Source organism: Schistocerca serialis, chromosome 11 (genome assembly GCF_023864345.2).
Source record: "Schistocerca serialis cubense isolate TAMUIC-IGC-003099 chromosome 11, iqSchSeri2.2, whole genome shotgun sequence".
NCBI lineage: Eukaryota > Metazoa > Arthropoda > Insecta > Orthoptera > Acrididae > Schistocerca > Schistocerca serialis.
In genome coordinates this window covers 157,670,326-157,693,024 of record NC_064648.1, presented here as the reverse complement: position 1 = coordinate 157,693,024, position 22,699 = coordinate 157,670,326, and the positions used below count along the sequence as shown (strand labels likewise).

Here is a 22,699-nt window from a genome sequence, read left to right as displayed (position 1 = left end):
GTCGAAAGTCGGGGCGGAGAAAAAAGCCAGTCTTCCACCTTTTTTTAATTTATTTACTGGCGCAGAAGTTTTGTCACCAGTATTTATCTTTGTGCCTGCAAAGCATGCCTGTGTAGCGCTACATATATTCGACCCTTTCGACGGCAGAAGTTAGTTGTGGCGGCACCTATCAACATTTTTCAGAACTTCTGCTTACTTCGCACTCGATTCTAAGCCGCAGGCGGTTTTTTGGATTACAAAAACTGGAAGAAAGGTGTGGCTTAGATTAGAGTAAATACGGTAGTCAAAGTACGAAATCACTGAACTCTCCTGACTGACCCATTCTGCTGTTAGTCCACCAGCTTTTATACTGGTGGGTCCATCTCTAGACACATTGTGTGGGTAATTCCACACTATATAGGGGGTGTCCAGAGACTTTTGATAGGGTATTTTGTGCATTTATTCAACTATTGAATGACCTCATTGCTGGCTTTGATCTATGTACTTTTAGTTTTATTTTGAAGATTTGTCTAGCTTCTATACAAACTTCAGTACTGTATCCTAAATAAACTGAAATGTTATTTAATAATATTGATGCTCTCTTTTGTTTGGGAATTTGTTGTGCAGAAAGTGTCCAATATTTATAGGAATGTGGAAGCAGTGTTCCTCTTCTGTGATAATTTGTTTAGCTTACTACGGCCAGTGAACAAGTTTATCGTCGATTCCAGGAGCAAGAGCGGCGCGAAGTGACGAAAGAGGAAGGCCTGAGCTTCGCCCGGAGGCACGCAACACTGTTCATAGAATCCAGTGCCAAGACGCGCGAAGGGGTGCAGATGGCTTTTGAAGACCTTGTGCAGAAGGTACAGATCCTGCTGTATGAAATGACATGTAGGGTCATTCCATCTCAGTTTAATAGAAAAAGGCATTTTATCACCTAGAATCTGAGATTTTGATCAAACCAGGCTTATTTGTTCTCCCTGCAGTGATAAGTTAACAGAACAAATTTCAGCATTTCATCTCCTGCTGGTTTTATTTTGTAGCATAAAGTGTGTACAGTTTCAAAGCTGAGCACCCTACTCCTGTGAAAGTTGTATCTAGAGAGTTGTTGTACCAGGAACTGTGGTTACCAAGATGCATTTTTTCAACACTACATAACTTTTGTTACCATTACTACCATTGCTTTTAAACAAAATATTAGTATATATAAATATGGTTAAGTGTTCTTTTGGACACTTTTGAAGAACACACCATTTTGATTCAGCAGCCACTGTGAATTAAGACACACAGGAATTGAGACATTGGCTATGAACAGGCATTGATCTAAATCAGTGGGGAAAATTGAAAATTTGCGCTGGACTGGGAGTCGAACCCGGGTCTCCTGCTTACTAGGTGGATGTGCTGACTGCTGGGCTAACTGGACACAGAGGTCATCACAACTGCGTGGACTATAGTAGCTTGCCTCCAGTCACACCAAAAATTCTCAGCTTATTGCATAATTCAGGTGAGGATGACCAATGAATCACTTCATTATGAACACACACCTACTCGAACTCCTATGGAAACTGGGCAAATGGAACTACATTCGTAGTGTGTGGATAAGTTAGGAATTAAGGTCTGATGGGCAAATGCTAAGCTAGTCCATGCAGTTGCAATGACAACTGTGTCCGAATGGCACGGTGGTCAGTGCTTTTGCCTAGTAAGTAGGAGATATGGGTTACTCTTATTCCGGCACAAATTCCCCAGTGTTTTAAATCAATGCCCACTCAGCCAATGTTTGTAATTCCTTTGTGTCAAAATATTAGTTACTAAAAACATAGACAAAATTCCATATAATTATTCGTATAAGTATTTGAACAATAACAGATCTTGAGACAAACTAATACAAAACCAGACCCAAAATTTCCAACACAGTGGAAAAGAAACCACACAGAAATAATAACTTCAGGAATTTTATTTTGCCCTGTGATAGCCCATGCTTTTGCCGTTATTTTGAAAACAGATTTTGGAGATTATCCCGTGCCTTTCCTGTGATAATCAGTGTAATGGTGAACAATAGTTTTTCTACAAAGTGAAACAGAAAAATGGGAGTTAACAATTTTTCTCCCCATGTTCAGTTTATTTAATGGTATTAGGTAATTTTGTTTGCAATCCTTGTCTTATTGTTAGAATATATAACCACCAAATTTCAATACATATTTGGACAAAGTATCAAAAAAAAGTGTGATTTAATTTCAAAATGGTAGCAAGTTAGAAACCTCCAAAATTTGAAATGCTATAAAATGAAAATGAAGGAAGATAAAATTTGTAAATCTGGTATGCTGACTTAACTCTGTAGGGAGGAAGAGTTTGTTCCATTCTAATATGAGGTAGTGGGTAATATGCCTAGGTTGAATTTACACAGAATGATGCTGATCTGTCAGTACGTGAGTATTGCTTTTATTACAATTTATTTATTACCACCATAGATATGTTATTTGTGAGTTGCAACTTGCCATTATTGTAAAGTTAAGATTACACAAACATTTAGTTATAAGATTACAGCAAATTAGCAATATTTAACAACACTTTTTTTTACAAGTGTTCACAAAACATTTCTTTTTGTGCAATAGTGCATTGTTTAGGCAGTCCAGTTTGCTGTTTCGTGTCAAAGAATGCGTTCAAACTGTGTAGTGCTTTTGGTTAGTTTGAGAAAACTTTCCTTCTGGTCTCAACAATTCCGTCTACTGCATTACAGTTTGTGAGTGACTAAACATTTTAATAGCCACCGATGGAAAATTATCCTGTGTCATGGAGAGCTTGGCATGTCTGTTTTCCTTATTGTTTGTGTTATAATTTCTTACAACTCTCTTGTTGCTGATTGTTCCATGATTTTCCTTCACTTACATGAAACAGTGGAAGTAGTACTGACTGGAAATTGTCATTGCTCCTAGACACTGTTTATTTTTATTTTATTTTTTAAACAAAGAAGTAGTACATCCTGCAACTTGTAATGGGACCTGGGCAACACCTACTTTAACCAGTGCCAGTTGTAAACCATATGTTGAAATCAAATATGTGTAATACGCATGCCTTAATAAGAATTAGTTACTGTCAGGACATCACAGTAGTTGGCTTTGTCAAGTTACTAACAGTTACCCTCCACCTTAATTTATAGTGCAATTTAAAGTATGAGGGTTGACCGAAAAGTAATGCCTCCACCTTTGTAACTCCTCAACAGTTGGCAGCATTGGTATGCGGCAGGTATGGGCTTGTTCAGTAGCCTCTTCTCTACAGCTCCAGTTGGTGGGAAGCCTTAGCATTGAACGGTTGTTTTGTTACAGTGTAAAGTATGGAACCTTGCACAAATGCTCAGTCAATGTGATCGAAGCAACATGCAATCATTGAATTCTTGACAGCAGAAGGTGCCACCCCAAAGGAGATTCATCAGAGAATGAAAACAGTTTATGGTGATTGTGTTGATTTGAGTACTGTGCGTTATTGGGCGTGTAAGTTTAAAGGTGTTGATGTGGGAACATCTAACCTGTGTGACAGAGTTGGATGTCCTGTGACAGCAACCACAGATTTTCACAAGCAAAATGTTGACAGATTGATTCAGGACAATCATCGTATCACTCAGACAAATCGCAAGCACAATCGGCGTTTCACAAGAATGTGTGGGTCACGTTATTGCTTTGCTTGGCTATCAGAAGATCTGTGCACGATGGATACCCCGGATGCTGACTCGTGAAATGAAAGTTCACAGACTTGAAATTTGCCAGGAACTCCTCTCACGTTAAAAGAATGAAGGTGATTCCTTTCTCCATTCAATTGATAGGAGGTGAAACGTGGGTACACCATTACGACCTGAGACAAAACGTCAGTCTGTGGAATATCGACACAGACTTGCTCCAGAAGATATTAAAGATGCGGCCCTCACTGCAAAAATTATGGCCAGTGTTCTAGGATGCAGACAGTATTACCCGTGTTGGTTTTGTTGATTGTGGAGCAACAATAAATTCAGAGCGTTACATCACAATGCTGGGAACTCTGAAACGACAGCTAACAAGGGTCGGAAAGGAAAAGGGAAATGTTTTCCTGCAGCGTGACAATGCCAGACCACACACTTCACGTGCCACCACAGCAGAACTTCAGAGACTGAATCTCATCAGTGTATGGTATCCTCCATACAGTCCAGATTTAGCACTGACTTCCATCTGTTCCCGATAAAGAGACGATCTGCGGGGACATCATTACACTTCTTATGAAGACAGTTGAAAGAACTGTGAGACTGTGGTTGCAGAAATAGTGTAGACTTCTTCTGTGACAGCTTCAGAAAGTATGTTCACTGTAGGCAGAAATGTATCCAATTGGCTGGTGATTATGTGGAAAAGTGAATGTTGGTAATTAAAGATCACATTCTAAGGATTATTTTTGTGTTTGATTTATTAAAATATTGCCATCCAAACCCAATTAACGAAGATGGAGGCATTACTTTTCACTCAACCCTCATACTCTGCATCTGATAGAGAACAGATTGGACTGTGGCTACCGGCAGTATACCAGTGTGAGCTATTCAGGTATTGTCAGCGTGAACAGTGTTGCCGTATGTTGCATGAACCATTGTGTCTTCCACTCCCTTATGAGCCGTTGCAGTAGGGCCTTTGTGTAACTTTGTTCTCAGTGTCTAAGTAGTCATTTAAATATTTCTTACAGTGCACAGTAAAGCATGCGCTAAAGCGAATGGATAGTCACTTACAGTTAGATAAACTGCAAAGCACAATCAGTAATGCGAGCTACATCTACACCTACGTCTATACTCCACAGGCTGCCGTATGGTGCTTGGCGAAGGGTGCTGTATGCCGCAACTAGTCATTTCCTTTACTGTTCCGTTCGCAGGTAGAGCGAGGGAAAGACAACTGTCTATAAGCCTCATTAAGAGTCCTAATTTCTGTCATCGTATGTTCGTGGGCCTTACGTGAAGTGTTTGTTAGTGCCAATAGAATTGTTCTACAGTCCGCCTAAAATACTGGTTTTCTAAATTTTGTAATAGTGTTCCTCACAAAGAACATTGCTTTTTTTCCAGGGATTCCTCTGAGAGTTGCTGAAACATCTCTGTAATACTTGCTTGTTGATTGAACCTAATGGTACCAAATTTAGCAGTCCGCCTGTGAATTGCCTCAATGCCTTGCTTTAATTCACTCTTGGGGTTCCCAAACACATGAGCAGTAATAAGGGTCACACTAGTGTTCTAGACCAGTCTCCTTTATAGATGAACCACACATTCCTAAAATTCTCTTGATAAACTTAAACTGACCATTCACCTTCCCTACTATAATCCTTGCATGCCTGTTTCATTTCATACCAGTTTTCAACGTTGCACCTAGATATTTAATTGAAGAGACTGTCATGCGACATACTGCTAATGCTGTATTCGGACATTAAGGGTTCGTTTTTCCTGCTCATTTGCATTTTTTCTACATTTAGAGCTAGCTGCCATTTGTCACACCAACTGCAAATTTTGTCAAAGATGCCTCATATCCTCCTACAGCTATTCAAGGACATCATCTTCCTGTACCTTTGAGCCACGCAAACATCTGGAACCTGTTCTGTATGCTCATACCTCCGTTAAATGTCAGCGGTAGGGCACTGTGTCAAACACTTTTTGGAAATCTAGGAATTGGAATCTGCCATAGTTAGCAGGATTTTGTATGAGAAAAGGGCAAGCTGAGTTTTGCACGAGTGATGCTTTCTAAAACCACGATGATTTATGGACAAAAATCTCAAGGAAATCTATTATATTCCAACTGAGAACAAGTTTGAGAACTCTGCAGCAAACGGTTGTTAATGATGTTATGTAATTCTGTCAATGTTCTTTACCCTTCTCATATACAAGAGTCCCAAACACTTCTTTCCAGTCACTTGGGACTTTGCACTTTGAGAGAGATTTGCGACAAATGCAAGCTAAATAAGAGGGCAGTGCCTTAAAGTACTCTCAGTAAAACAAGGTTGGGGCTCTATCCGAGCCAGGTAACTTACTTGTTTTCAACTCTTCAGTTGTTGCTCCACTCCAGGGATGTCTGTTACTATGTCCTCCATAAGGGAGTCAGTGCAGTGCTCAAATGACAGTGTGTTTGTACGATCCTCCCATGTGAATGATTTCTTAAATGTAAAATTTAGACCATCAGCTTATATTGCCACACCAGAGTGGTCAGCAAGTGACTGGATCGAAGCCTTTGACCTGCTTAGTTATATTACAGAGAACCAGAATTTTCTAGAGTTCTTGGCAAGATCTTTTGCTAAGGTCTGATGGTGATATTTGTATGCTACGCACATTGACGATTTCATGGGCCCATGAATGTCTGCTAACTTTTAACTGTTTTCATTTGGACATTCTATTTTTAACTGAGAGTGACTCAATCTTTGCTTCATTTGTATTTTACAAATTTTGGTATTAAATCACAGTGGGTGTTTTCCATCCTTAATCCACTTACTTGACACATACTTCTCTAGAGGGCGATTTAATCTTAACTCTTGTGCGTTCATCGTACTGAAACTACATGATGTCTATTCATTGTCAAAGTGGGGTGCTAGCTACTTATCTGCTATCTCAAGCAAAAATACTCTCCTAGCCTTCTTATTGATTTATTGACATTGGTAACCATCATAGTCTGATATCGTGACCACTAATCCCTCTCGCTGTACTGGCACTGTTGATAAAGTCTGATTGTTTGTAACTACAGGTTGTAAAATAATTCCATTGTGTATGGGCTCTCAAACTAGCTGAGGGAGACAGTTTTTGGAAAACATTTTCAAAAGTACTTCACAGGACTGTCTGCCTGCACCACCTGTAGCGAATCCATAGATACCGCAGTCTACTCACCAGATTACCATATTTACTTGAATCTAAGCCGCACTCTAATCTAAGCTGCACCTGAAAAATGACTTGAAATCAAGGAAAAAAAGATTCCCGAATCTAAGCCACTCCTGAAATTTGAGACTCGAAATTCAAGGTGAGAGAGAAGTTTTAGACCGCCTCTCCAAAAAATTGGTCCATTGTAACATGAAACACAATTGAGGTCGAATGGATGAAGATACAGCTACAGTATTTTGGTTAGAGCCATAAGCTCAACAGTTAAGCTTTACTAACTAGCCATTGCTATGTGCCAGGCACTCCGTCTGTATTTATACTGGTACCCTTCCTTTTTCGCGTGCTTCATCTGGTTTGAATCGATTGCTTATTTTGCTTTGATCTGATAAGTGCCATTCTCTTTGTTATAGGTGTTTACGTCACTCTAAGCTCAAAATGCATTATTTTACTGCGTCATGTATTGTTTGTCGCATTCTGATAATGAGTGTTTATGACCTGTTGTTGCTCGCGGCACGGCTTGCTTTTGTGCATGCTGCTGACACACACACACACACACACACACACACACACACACACACACACACACACAGAGAGAGAGAGAGAGAGAGAGAGAGAGAGAGAGAGAGAGAGAGAGAGAGAGAGAGAGAGAGAGGGGGGGGGGGGGGGGGGGAATTGTCTCGTAAGTGAAACAATGGCAAGAGACAGCTATTTCTTTTTGTTACTTACACTGCTGATTTCTTTGATAATAATCAACAAGAACCAAATAATAGATTGCATATGATAGATGATGTACTGAACGAGAGTTTTTTCTCATTTGAAAATCTTTGCAGACGCCTCTTTAGCACATTACATTCTGCACAGAAATTAGTCGGCTTAGATTTAAAAATCTAGTCAGTTGCCGTGCTTCATTTCTGACTATCACTATTCAGCATAAGAATAATACGAATATAAACATGACATGACACGTATATTCTTCCGTGTTTGTTGTTGTTTCACTCTAGTTTCGTAGTTTATTAGGCAGACAAGATTTAAATAAGATAACAGCAAACATGAAAGAATACATGGCATAATGTTTTCATTCTTCTACCTTTTCTTTTAATTTATTTACTGACGCAGAGGTTTTGACGCCAGTATTCATCTTTGTGCCTGCTAAGCATGCCTGTGTAGTGCTACATATATTAGACGGCAGAAGTTAGTTGTGGAGGCACCTACCAACAGTTTTCAGAACTTCCGGTTACTTTGCACTCAATTCTAAGTCGCAAGTGGTTTTTTGGATTATGAAAACTGGAAAAAAAGTGTGACTTAGATTAAACACGGTAAAGCTGCCTCCAACTAATATTGCGTGATATGATATGGGTATTTTTACCCTACTGAGCATATATTTTCTTCAGATAAGTCTAACACTGTCATGTCTAAATTGGGTAGGAGATGAAAACATTAAACAATTAACTTGATTTCACCTAGACCTGTTATATGTGCCCATATAACTTCACTGTCGCACTCAAATTTGATCTCAGTAGAGATAATATTTTTGTCAACTACTGTGTACATTCTCCCCCCCCCCCCTCCCCCTCCCCCCCCCCCCCCTGCATCCTATGGCATCTGATCTGTCTTTCTGATATATGTTCCATGACTCGCTAAACATTCGAGCTTTCTACTTCAGGTATCAACCAGCTCTTCCTCCTGAGTATAATTTGAGCATGACTGATGATAATTATAGATTCCTAATGGGTTTTTGTGCAATAGAAATTAATGTAGCAGGTCACTGATGATGAGAGAAGCAGTTATTTCTTCAAAGATGTTATTGGCTACCCTAAATTCTGTGCCACTGGTGAATGTCTGTCAGAAAACTATACTTCTGGTGCATAAATATCCTGCCTACCAGCACAACTTTTGTTGGGTCTCAAGACATTTCTCGCTTTCAATATCGCGAGAATGCAGAGTTCATATTTTTAGTTTTTCATTGCATTCACTGTTGTCTGTGGCCTAAAGGATTTTAGTGTACAGCAAATTTCCTTTAATGCTGCATCATGTTTGTCCTCATGTGGTGGTCTTCACTTCTGATATAAAAGACACGACTGCAATTCATAATTTTCAATTAAAAATGCTCATGTGTTCTTTGCACAGAGTTGCTGTATTCTCCATATTCATCATCACTTCCCTGCCAAATTATTCATTCTGAAGCTTTTCGGTATGCCCCACAGACTGCGCCGACACTACAAGGGGGGGATGTTGTGTATTGCCTTGTGCACAAGTGAGTTGGTGAATTCCCGCCCCCCACCCCCTCCCACATAGCCTTATCCTTTGCCCAAATTAATTCAGTAGGGCTAAACTGACAGTGGCATGTGAGTAAACACAAAGCTGTGTGATCCCATTCACGTGCAAGGAAGTAAAGTTTGTACGTTCCGCCACATGACTTGTATAAATTAACTAGCTGCAGGAGATCGGCCTGAATCTGGTTTTTATTTTTAAGCCAGGGAGAAATATCCACTTTCCAGGTGTTCATGCTCTGTATTTTCTCTGTAACCATTGAATTTTAACTGGTAGTGACCAACTTCGAAGCAAGGTATGAAAAGAATCGTGAATCACATCACGAAAATGACAGTGTTCATTTCCGAATGGTACTCACTGTTGTTTCTCTTACACATAAATATAAATTTACTCTCGGAAACAAAACCAGAAGAAGAGTCAACATGCAGAATAATTCTGAGAACCTGTTCCTATGAAAACTTTAAAACCACCTGTACCATCTCTAGTTTTTCAGCAGATCTTCCTGAAATGATTCTAACTGATCCATATTTCATCAAGGCAACATACTGTTGAAATACTTCCTTCTCTTGTATCGTGAATCTTTATATGGGATGTAGTTCGTGCTGCATCGATGTCACTTCTTTGAACTAAACTCTCTTAACAATGTTCTTAAAATTCTTTACAATGACAAAGCACTTACCATTGAAGTTAATTTTTTCCTGCATAACTCTAACACGTTTTTGCAATTTCAGGCATTCATCATTCACATGGAACACTTTAAAATGCGGTTGCTAAAACCATCCATTTATGTTACAGATTCCTTGGGATTTCGATGCTTTCCAGGTGACGTGAAACCAAATTTTTCTATGGTTCCTACAGCTCTGACACTTTCGTTGACAATTCTCTTCAGTTCTTTTACCGACACCACATTGTTCTGGAGTACATTTTTGTGTCTTCAAATATCAACAGTAAGAGATCTACTTTCAAATTTACATTTGAAAAAGTTATGCGGTGAATAATCCCCTTGCCTGCTTGTGAAGCCTGACAATTTTTTTTTACTCACTCTTAAACAGAATGAGATTTTAACTCTGGAGCGGAGTGTGCGCTGATATGAAACTTCCTGGCAGATTAAAACTGTGTGACGGACCGAGACTCGAACTCGGCACCTTTGCCTTTCGCGGGCAAGTGCTCTACCAACTGAGCTACCCAAGCAAAGGTCCCGAGTTCAAGTCTCGGTCCGGCACTCAGTTTTAATCTGCCAGGAAGTTTCACACCTAAACATTTGCAGATACAGATTCACACCTATACTGCTACAAGAAAAAAATTAAAAAAAACTGACAGTTGACTGAATAATTCAGTTGTCGCAAAGTACGGGAACAGTGCAGCAGGTAGGAATGAGATTGTTGCTGTCCAGCTGTAACTCGCTGCTAGCCACTCAGAAAGAGAATGGATATTATTGGCTGCCAGTGGCTAGTGGAGGTTGATGTGCAGAACGGCTGAAAACTGGACCGCCTTGCAATGTGATGCGGGCTTTGATATAGTGTTGGACCGCCTTTTGCCAGGTGTAGTGCAGCATCTTGACAGGTCGTTGGAAGTCCCCAGTGGAAACAGTTGTGGCCCGGTGATATGGTGCCTTGTCATCCATAAAAATTCCATTGTTTTTTGGGGAAGTCTGTGAATGGTCTCCATGTAGAGGAACATAACTATTTACAGTTAATGATGGGTTCAGTTGGTCCAGATGACCCAGTCAGATTCATGTGAACGCAGCAGACGCCTTTATGGAGCCACCGTCAGCTTGTACAGTGCCTCGTTGACACCTTGGGTCCGTGGCTTCATGGGGTTTGTGCTTCACTTGAACCCTACATCAGCTCTTACCAACTAAAATTGGGACTAATGTGACCAGGCTGTGGTTTTCCAGCCTAGGTCCAATCAATATGGTCACGAGCCAGGCTTCCCTCCTGCCCTGGGGAGTCATTTATCATATGCAGTGACTCCCTGAATGGATTGCAAGCACTCGACCAGTGTTTTTCTCGGGACCCTTTGGTGTGCGGTATTGAAGATGCTGTTTTTGCTCTCGCAGAGTGTGGTCATTCGGCGACGTTTGTGTGGACCTCGGGCCACATCGGCATTCCAGGAAACTAATATGTCGATCGGTTGGCCGAGCAGGCCACTACTTCGCTACCCCTGGAGCTTGGTTTCGTGGAAAGAGACCTCCGGACAGCCCTACATTGCAAGGTCCGCGATGTCTGGCGCTCTGAATGGTCTGTGTTGAACACGCCAAATAAGCTCCGCCCGGTAACGTCTTCCACGGCCATATGGAACTCTTCCTTGAGGAGTACGCGTAGGGACTCAGTTGTTATCTGCCGTCTCTGAATTGGACATACGCAGTTGACCCACAGCTATCTCCTTCGCCGTGAGAACCCACCTGAGTGTCGCTGTGATGCAGGGCCGATAGTGGTTCTGATGGACTGCCGCCTTTTACTCCCCTTTGCGGCAGTCCTTCAATTTACCAGCTGCCCTTCCTTTAATTCTAGGTGACGATGCCTCTATAGCTGACTCAGTTTTACGTTTTATCCGTGCAGCTGTTTTTTATCACTCACTCTAGTGTGGGCGCTCTCGTAAGATTTCTCAGGCTACACCCCCTCCAGCGACTTTTAATTGTGATGTGGATACCAAAATATGTCGTTTATGGTAACAAGTTGTGTTGATACCTCTAACGCTTTCCAGCTAGAGGTTCTTTGTTAGTAGTTGAGTGGTTGACCTTTTACCTGATCCATCAACCACTGTAGTCCGTTTTACTCTAGTCAACTATTTGCTCTGCTCCTCTTAAGTGTCCCCTCTTTTGTGTTATTGCGGTGTTTGTTTTAGCTCTATACCCCTTGGTGTTCCCTCCCTCTGGGTGCACAGGTTACGCTTTTACTGTGTAGGCCTTTTACAAGTATGTCTGTTTGGAACAGGAGACAGATGACCTCGATGTTTAGCCCCCATCGAACCCTTAAACCAACCAACAAACCAGGCTATGTTACGCTCCTAGCAAAGACACTCGCGTTGGTAGTTTGCTGCCATAACCCATTAATGCCAAATTTTGGTGCAACTGGATACTTTCGTTATGCATCCCACATTGAGTCCTGCAGTTATTTCAAACTCTGTTGCTTGTGTTAACTCTGACAACTCTGTGCCAACCGTGCTGCTCTCGGTCATTAAGTGAAGACTGTTGGCCAATGTGTTACGCAATGGTGAGAGCTAATGCCTGAAATTTGCTACTATCTGTACACTCTTGATGCCGGATCTCGGAATATTGAATCCGCTAATGATTTCAGAAATGGAATGCCTCATTGGTCTAGCTTCAACTACCATTCCACATTCAAAGTCAGTCAGTTTCAGTCATGTGGCCATAATCACATTGGAAATGTTTTCATATGAATCACCTGAGCACAAATGACAGATCTGCCAATGCTTTTATCTTCTATACCGTGTGTACACGATACTACTATACTTTGTAAATGTGCATCTCGCTATCCTGTGACTTTTGTAACCTCAGTGCAGCTTATGGTCTTGCAGTTGTAAAACAATGAAGTGGGACAAGACAATGTCTCCTGTAATTCGTGCACTTTATACATAGGTGCCTCTGCTCAAGTGTTAAGACATGTGATAAAAGTAATCAAAAGATGATGATAACGAAGACTCTAGACAAATTTGTCAGAGATAACTCATAGTTAAAGGCACTGTGGTGGAGTGGCTGTGAAAGGTACCCTGAAATATATATATATTTTTTTCAATAACGTATTGCAGATTGTAAATTACTGGGAAGTGTTTTGAATATTTTCCAGCTAGATTTGAATGAGAATGGTCAATGTTTCCAGAACTGCCGATATCGAATGATGTTCTTCAAATGAATAATAGACTTCATGCTGCGACCCGAAATGCCAGTTCTGTGTAGTAGAGGTTTGGGGACTTGGCTTCTGTGGAGTGCAGCTCTCTATGGGCTTCCAGAAGGCTCAAAAACCATAGCCTGATAGTTGTGCCAACCTCTCTGCAATTTTCACATTCTGCTGCCTACAGCAAAAGGGAATCAGCTGAGTGGCTGAACCTTCATTATTGCTGAAACAGTGAAACCTCACTTTTACACTTTTCAAAGTACTTAAAAAAGATGATGTAAAATGTGGAAAATGTTTTAAGCTGTAAAAGTTACGTGAAGGATACCACCTCGCATTTTCACACTTTACGTATGATGTATGTACATAACAGGCATCAAAGGACTTGTCGGGGATTTTTTTATCATCCAAAAAAGATTTATTATCTAATAAAAACCACTGATGTTACTGGAACTGATAACTGTTTGGGAAGTAAGAACGTTTAATACAATTTCATATGTCATAATGGATATCTTTTTGGGAAGCCTGCAGCTGCCATTCAGTATCTATATAATGAAATACTGCACTAGGTACTTATTTTTCCATGCTTAGCACGATGAATTTCGAGAATTTTCTCTCATTGCAAAGTGGAAATATGTACATAAGTATTTTGTGTGGTGTTTAAATGTGTGTTGTTCTGCATCTCTTGCACTGTAGTCATCTTTTTGAGGTTATCAGGTATGGTGCCTCCTTAGTTTTATCTAACACCACAAAAAGTACACATGTAAATATTGCACTTGGCAGTGAGAATAAATTCTCAAGACATGTGCTCAGCATGATAAAAATATGAGACTGGTGCTGTGTCTAAACTAAAAACATTTGAGCAACACAAAGTGAATCATGTTGTCAACTAGTGCTACAAGCGGGTAAACGCCAAAGCTCATTAAATATGGTTCGACAAAAGTGTTAAGATGATCACAACAATCACAAAACTACATTTGTGCAGTAGACAGTTTGGAAATGGTTGTAATTGGTCATGATATCTTTATTCAAATGAACATAGTTCCGTCCATCAGCCACCACATCAAGTAGAACTTGCCAGCGGCAGGAGATATGGCACGAATTGTTTAAACTCTTACACATTTACTGGTTCAGATCTGCTGAATATTGCCTTGGTGTCGAGAAACTTAACCACATAATGTTTGTGAACACTACTGGATGGCCAACATCATGCCAGCGTTGTTTTTTCTCCACGAACATTTTTTCGTAATGCATAAATTGTGGGAAAATTATAAATATGTTGACACAGAATTGAGTGCAAATTAACGTTCTGGACATAGGAAATTTGGTGGGAACGATAAAAAAAATTTTAAACAGTGGGAGAATGTTAATTCCGGGAATGTAGAAGCAGGGTTATACTGCTTTATGGGCATATGGCCATGGCCCAAAGCATATTTATCTGCATAACATTTCACCTTCCAGTACTGGAGACATCAGAGGCTTTAACGACTCAGCAGCTGTTAGACTCAAACAAGCTCAACAAGCAAAAGTATTTACTTGCGTGCATGCAACGGTCAGTTCGTGATAATCAGACTGCTGCCTAAGATCGAGGAATTGTGTTGACGTGTGCTGCAGAGCTTGTAGTGGGGAAAAGTTGGTGCTGTTTGTTTTACTTTACACTAAGCTCCACAACATGACATTTGTGATCAGAGTGCCTATTTCACCGTGCCGAGTTCTACTCAAAACTCCGCACGTACTGGTGCTAAATCATACACTTGCTTCTTGTCACCCACCTGGTCTAAATTTGTTAATTTCTGTGGTCTTGGCATTTTGTCTCTGTAACTATTTCTTTCCTTCTCTCCCTTTCCAATAATCTGTTTTGTTTGTCATCCTGTCTTCTGCCTTCTAAGTCATCAGGTTTCAAATCTCATCCAGTGCAGGCAGTCTTCCCTTTAACGTCCTGAGAGTCTCTTGACCCAGGGTTCTATGTTAGGTGACTTTCTGTAACTCTCCTTGTTTCTTGAACCTCACCAGTCCTTTGCCATCATCCCTCTTACTTTGCCTTCAACTATTCTAACATGAAGAGGAGCCAGTGGTTCCAAAAGCTTGTGATTTCCAAATCTCTTTTGTTCTTTCTTGTGCTGCCACTTGATGAGTAGATTTTTTATCTACCCTATTATATTGCACATTAAATTAAAATTTTTATAGAAGAGAGAGATTTTAAAGAAATTATACACTGCAGTGGAGAGTGAAGTGATATGATGGCTGCCTGCAGACAGTACTTTTCATGACAAGGTTACTACTTTGGACTTTGTCAATGTGAGATAACTACTTCGAATCAGGATAGAGACCCTAGGTTACACTACATACAACTGTCAATACAACCTATTCTCCAGAAACTGATATTAAAGCAAAATAAATACAATCTGTGTTCTGCTCTCTGTTTTTGCCTGCTATACTGTGACACAGCACAACATCCATATGTCATGGTTCGAAGCAGGTTTCCAATATTGAAAGGTTGAAACAATACATTGGTGTTGAAAAGGAGGGAACTATGCAGGTAGTAGTGTGCAGTATTCCCAATTTGTAGAAATTTCCCAGTTCTAAATTTAATATTTAATGAATCGTCATTAACAGGTATTTTGTGGTAGGCTGTCCATACCAGTAGAGTTTAGATTGGTCATATTTTTACTAATAATATTCTATTTTTTTTCACAATATTTTATTTTTCTGTTGTAAGTTTTGGAGCTGTAGTTTTACTATGTTCTGTGTTAAATCATTTCAAGTATAAGTGCAGATGAAGCTTTTCATCAAAACATATCTTAGTCAAAAGTGGCGAGCTGAAATTGATGTAACATTCAGAAATATCAGTGTAGTCCTTGAAAATTGAATGCCACCTATGAAATGATTTGAACTAAAGTAGAGCAATAAATTGCTGTGACTGAAGGTAATGTTCCTTGTAAAGACACTACCTGTGTGTGTTGGCATTATTCTTAGGTCACACGGTTAGATTGACCTTCACGCATTGTGAACAGATTCAAAGTTTACTCTCGTTTAGCATTGCATCTGTCACAGATGAATCTAGAGAACTAGTTTTCTCAATGCTGTCTGCAGATGCCATCTGCTGTGGTATTTTTAAACTATTTCTTCTGTTTAGATGTTTACACCAGTAGTCAGTGTTTTACTCGATTGCTTTCAGGTACTTCTGCTTACTTAGTATTGCGATTACATTTTGACATTTTAAATAGTTATTGTCTTCATCTTCTAGTTCTCCTGGTTTTAGAAATGGCCGAATTCAGAAAATGGAAGAAAATGAACAAATCTGAAATATTTTTGGCAGTTTGAACAATTGACAGCAATGGGGGAAAGAAATACAGTAGAAGAAGAATGGGTAGCTCTGAGGGATGAAGTAGTGAAGGCAGCAGAGGATAAAGTAGGTAAAAAGACGTGGGCTAATAGAAATCCTTGGGTAACAGAAGAAATATTGAATTTAATTGATGAAAGGAGAAAATATAAAAATGCAGTAAATGAAGCAGGCAAAAAGGAATACAAACGTCTCAAAAATAAGATAGACAGGAAGTGCAAAATGGCTAAGCAGGGATGGCTAGAGGACAAATGTAAGGATGTAGAGGCTTGTCTCACTAGGGGTAAGATAGATACTGCCTACAGGAAAATTAAAGAGACCTTTGGAGAGAAGAGAACCACTTGTATGAATATCAAGAGCTCAGATGGCAACCCAGTTCTAAGCAAAGAAGGGAAAGCAGAAAGGTGGAAGGAGTATATAGAGGGTTTATACAAGGGCGATGTACTTGAGGACAATGTTATGGAAATGGAAGAGGATGTAGATGAAGACGAAATGGGAGATAAGATACTGCGTGAAGAGTTTGACAGAGCACTGAAAGACCTGAGTCGAAACAAGGCCCCGGGAGTAGACAACATTCCATTGGAACTACTGACGGCCTTGGGAGAGCCAGTCCCGACAAAACTCTACCATCTGGTGAGCAAGATGTATGAGACTGGCAAAATACCCTCAGACTTCAAGAAGAATATAATAATTCCAATCCCAAAGAAAGCAGGTGTTGACAGATGTGAAAATTACCGAACTATCAGTTTAATAAGTCACAGCTGCAAAATACAAACGCGAATTCTTTACAGACGAATGGAAAAACTGGTAGAAGCCGACCTTGGGGAAGAGCAGTTCAGATTCCGTAGAAATGTTGGAACACGCGAAGCAATACTAACCTTACGATTTATCTTAGAAGAAAGAATAAGAAAAGGCAAACCTACGTTTCTAGCATTTGTAGACTTAGAGAAAGCTTTTGACAATGTTAACTGGAGTACTCTCTTTCAAATTCTGAAGGTGGCAGGGGTAAAATACAGGGAGCGAAAGGCTATTTACAATTTGTACAGAAACCAAATGGCAGTTATGAGAGCCGAGGGGCATGAAGGGAAGCAGTGGTTGGGAAAGGAGTGAGACAGGGTTGTAGCCTCTCCCCGATGTTATTCAATCTGTATATTGAGCAAGCAGTAAAGGAGGCAAAAGAAAAATTCGGAGTAGGTATTAAAATTCATGTAGAAGAAGTAAAAACTTTGAGGTTTGCCCATGACATTGTAATTCTGTCAGAGACAGCAAAGGACTTGGAAGAGCAGTTGAATGGAATGGACAGTGTCTTGAAAGGAGGATATAAGATGAACATCAACAAAAGCAAAACGAAGATAATGGAGTGTAGTCAAATTAAATCGGGTGGTGCTGAGGGAATTAGATTAGGAAATGAGACACTAAAAGTAGTAAAGGAGTTTTGCTATTTAGGGAGTAAAATAACTGACGGTGGTCGAAGTAGAGAGGATATAAAATGTAGACTGGCAATGGCAAGGAAATTGTTTCTGAAGAAGAGAAATTTGTTAACATAGAGTATAGATTTGACTGTCAGGAAGTCGTTTCTGGAAGTATTTGTATGGAGTGTAGCCATGTATGGAAGTGAAACATGGACGATAACTAGTTTGGACAAGAAGAGAATAGAAGCTTTCGAAATGTGATGCTACAGAAGAATGCTGAAGATAATGTGGGTAGATCACGCAACTAATGAGGAGGTATTGAATAGGATTGGAGAGAAGAGAAGTTTGTGGCACAACTTGACAAAAAGAAGGGACCGGTTAGTAGGACATGTTCTGAGGCATCAAGGGATCACATATTTAGCATTGGAGGGCAGCGTGGAGGGTAAAAGTCACAGAGGGAGACCAAGAGGTGAATACACTAAGCAGATTCAGAAGGATGTAGGTTGCAGTAGGTACTGGGAGATGAAGCAGCTTGCACAGGATAGAGTAGCATGGAGAGCTGCATCAAACCAGTCTCAGGACTGAAGACGACGACGACAACAACAACAACAACGACAACAACAACAGTTTTTGACGATTATTCATTCAGATGTTCCGTTGCGAGAGTGAAGATTTGGAAGTGCGCGAGAATGTTTTTATGGTTCTGAGGACAATTTCATTGACGGTATCATCATCATCATCATTTGAACATCACACGGCCTCCTGGATGGAAGACATAGTAATAGATGCCCCTGGTGTAGAGAAGCAGCCAGGTTCAGATGGAATGCAATTCAATTTTACAAAGAGTACTCCTTACTTAGCTTGCGTTTATTGCAAATCTCTTGGCCACCGCAAAGTCCCAAGAAACTTAAGACTACAGGTGGTGACTACCGCATATAGGGATGCTAACAGAACTGGCCCACAGAATTAGACAAATATCCTTGGCATAGAAATGGAAAAGCTTTTTTCCACAAGTAAACATGATTTTGGAACATATTGTTGATGCAAACTCAACTTGTTGTTTTCTCACATGATATCCTGCAAAATTTCAATGAAAGGTGACAGGAAGATTACATATTCCTGAATTAAGTGTCACACGGTGCTGTACTACAGGCTGTTGACTAAGTTAAAAGTATACGGGTTGTGAGATATGCAAGTGGCTCGAAGATATCGTAATGGAACCCAGTATATTTCCTTGATGGTCAGTGTTAATCGGGAAGTGGAAGTGCACTGAGGCCGCTATTATGCTCTGTATACACAAGTGTTCTGATGGATATGGTCAGCAGCAGTCTGCAGCTGTTCACTGGGGATGTTGTGGTGTTCGGGAAAGCGTTGTTGAGTGACTAGGAGGATACAAGGAAACAGATGAAATTTCTAACTGATGTAAACAGTGGCAGCTAGCTCCAAATAAAGAAAAATGTAAGTTATGCAGATCAGTAGGAAAAACAAAACTTTGATATTTGAATACAGTATTAGTAGTGTTACTCCTAGCGGTCTTGTCAGTTAAATAACTAGGCGTAACATAGCAAAGTGATCTGTAATGGAACAAGAATGTAAGGTTTGCAGGGAGGAAGGCAAATGGTTGACTTCAATTTATTGGGAAAATTTTAGGAAAGTATGAGACTATGTATAGAACACTGGTGTTGACCCACTCTTGAATACTGCTAGTGTGTTTGGGATCCACACTTTGTCAGATTAAACAGTTCGGAGGTGTGCAGCTAAATTTGTTACTGGTGGGTTCAGTCAGCATAAAGTGTTATGCAGATGCTTAGTGAACTCAAATCTGAGTCCCAGGAGGGAATGCAACATTCTTGTTGAGGAATGCTATAGAGAAAACTTAGTAAACTGGCATATGGAGCCGACTGCAGAATGAGCCTACTGCCACCAACATATATTTGGCTTAAGGACCACAAACGTAAGATAAGAAAAATTAGGGCTAGTATGGAGGCATATAGCCAGTTGCTTTTCCCTCGTTATATTAGCTAGAACAACAGGAAGGGAAATGGCTAGGGGTGTGTAACATATACTCCACCACGTGCTGTACTTCGGTGTGCAGAGTGTGTATGTAGGTTGCACTTGCAAAGAGGCATAAGGTAGTAGTTTCAAATTGATAACAATGATGATTAATGATGATTCTATTCTTGTGAATGATTCATTTTGTCATTATTTTAACTATTTTGAGACAGCTGGCATAGCCAGAGTCTGTGAGACTCGTGTGGTGTCTTGAATGTGTTAAATATGAAAGTTCCCACATTTCCTGTCTGTGAATGTTTTAATGTAACTTTTATATTTGTAAATACAGTATCTGGTAGAACGTTTGTCACGATCTGAACACCAAACACAAGTTAACGCTGTGGCTCGTGGTATCCACTACAGTGGACAGCTGTTAATGGTCGCTTCTTTGGCATTTTCAATCAGTCCTGAGGCTGCAAATGCACCCAGTTCACTGCAGTGGACACTCCCTACTGATGTTGTGTCTTAAGAGCATTTGCAGCCTCAAGACTGATTAAAAATGCCAGAAAATTGACCATTATAAGTTGTCCACTGCAGTGAAATTCATGCACCACAGGGTTAATCATGTGCAAGGAGTCAGTTAAATTAGTGGTTGATGATTATTTACTTCTTTAAGGATACATTTACATAGGCAGAAATTTCAAATTGCTGACAGTATAGTTCCACAGTGATGCCTGTCAAAATTGCCAGCTACTGGAATTATAACCACATTTTGGTAATATTACTGGCAACTGTTCACCTGCAACATTTGTGGCAGTATATTTCTGGGCCAGAAATGTTTACTCGGGCTACAGGCTCGTAGTTCTCTCGTGAGTTCGCGCGTGGTGCACACGGGGCCCTGAGCCATTGCAGCCAATTCTTCCTTCCCTGGCTGCATTTCCTTCACCGTGCCCTCCCTCCCTACCTATTCTCGGTCCTTCCTTGTTGCCCCTCCTTTCCCTCTCTCTGTGTTCTGATTTATATCGATCTGGATATCCACCTGGTTGCCTGTGTTGCTTTGCAATTTTGCCCCCTTCCGCCTGTTATTTCATCCTTTTCAGTGTTTAGGTCATCTCTTGTTTGACCTCTGCTTCAAAATTCCCTGTTTATAGTGCAAGCCTTTTGGGAAGAACTCCCTCTCTAGCACCTACGGTGTGGATTTCTCTCCCCTTCCTTCTCTCCTCCATTCCCTGCTGTAGCCCCCTTCCACCCTGCTAGATCACCAGCATGTGTAGCCAGTCCGTGTGGTGGGCTGTTGTGTACCCATATGGCTGAGCCCTCTTGACAACACAGGGATCACACTACTGATACCTGAGCTATTCCCTTCCCATGTATGCCAAGGAGTGGTTGTCTTCGTGGAGCATTGGAACTCCTGGCAGTGGCCACCGTGCCAAACAGGCCTGGCTGCGGCTGGTTGGAGTCCACGGGGAGAGCCCCTGGTCGGAGTTGGTGGTATCAGGGCGGATGCATGGCGCATGAAACATATTGAGTTGAAAAAATCCAGCCATTCTCAAACTGCCATCTCTTCTAATGGTGAAGGACCATTGAATGGTGCTTTATAGGACCTGTCAGCCTTCCCTTCCCTGGCTACACTGCGGGAGGAGGGCCAGGCTCACTGTGTTCAAATGTTTGTGAATTCCTAAGTGACCAAACTGCTGAGGTCATCAGTCCCTAGACTTACACACTAGTTAAACTGACTTATGCTAAGAACATCACACACACCCAGGCCCGAGGGAGGACTCGAACCTCTGGCGGGAGGGGCCGCGTAGTCAGTGACGTGACGCCTCTAACTGCGCAACCCAGGTTCACTGTCATGGGATGAAACACTTTCCCCATTCCCTCATATGTACTAGGACTGATGGGGACACATTCACTGCCACAAAGCCATTGTTTTTTTGAGGAAAATATTGATGACAAATTTGGGGGAGTGGAGTGTCTTAGTAAGATGCGGTCAGGGTGCCTGTTGATCAAAGCTGCTTCTGCCACCCAATCCACAGCTCTTTGTGCCTGTGGTCGTCTTGGCATTGTCCCAGTGTCTATTACTCCTCGCCAGTCTCTGAATATGGTCCAGGGAGTAATTTTTAATAGGAACCTCATCCTGCGAACTGATGAGGAACTCCAGGCTAATCTGGAGTGGCATGGCATTCATTTTGTTCGACGTGTGCAGAGGGCTTGCAAAGACAACCGCACCAATACTGGTGCCTTCATTCTGGCTTTCGAGGGGATACTCTCCCAGAGAAGGTCAAGGTTATGTGCTACAGATGTGACATGAAGCCGTATGTCCCACCACCACGAGGTGCTTTCGGTGTTTGCTTTTTGGGCATGTGCGTTCCCTCTGTATGGCAGACACTCTGTGTGTGGTGACTGGATACCCACTCCATGAAGGAAGCCACTGTGTTCCGCCACCTGTATGTGTCATTTGTGCTGACCACCACTCCCCTCACTCACCAGATTGCCCAGCGTACAAGAGAGAAAAGAAGATCCAAGAATACGTCCCTGGATCAGCTGTCTTATGCTGACGTTCACCAAAAGTATGAACGACTCCATCCAGTGTCACTACATTCAACTTTCGTCTGTTACATCCTTTCTTCCTCCTACCTCTTAGATACCAGAGTCCCCTCCCCCATTCCCCTCTCACCCTCCCCCTCCCCCCCCTCTCCCTCTCCTGCAGTTCCCACGATCTCCCGTCCAGGAGCCGCTCCCCTCCCCAGCCGAAGAGTGCCCCTCTTCTTCGGTACCTGCCGATGATTGGGCTCCCTCCTGGGATCCATTTCCCCAGTGTTTCTCAGGACAGAAGGGGGGGTGTCACTTCAAGAGATAGGGGTCTCGTAATTGACCAACTTACTACGGACCTCGATTTGTCTCTTCAATGATGGTTCCCCTACCCACTTCAGTGCCGCCCATGGCTCGTTTACTGCTATCGATCTCATGATCTCCTCCCCTGCCCTCGTGGCTTCCCTAC

General features: G+C 41.3%; 1 protein-coding gene across 1 annotated transcript in view; it reads left to right on the top strand.

Annotated features, from left to right (window-relative positions):
* Positions 1–22,699, top strand: part of LOC126426834 (ras-related protein Rab-18-like) — a 76,995-nt gene that overhangs the window by 15,361 nt on the left and 38,935 nt on the right. The window contains exon 5 of the mRNA XM_050088858.1: positions 708–839. Within this exon, the coding sequence (XP_049944815.1) occupies positions 708–839 (132 nt within the window). The remainder of the gene's footprint in view (positions 1–707; positions 840–22,699) is intronic.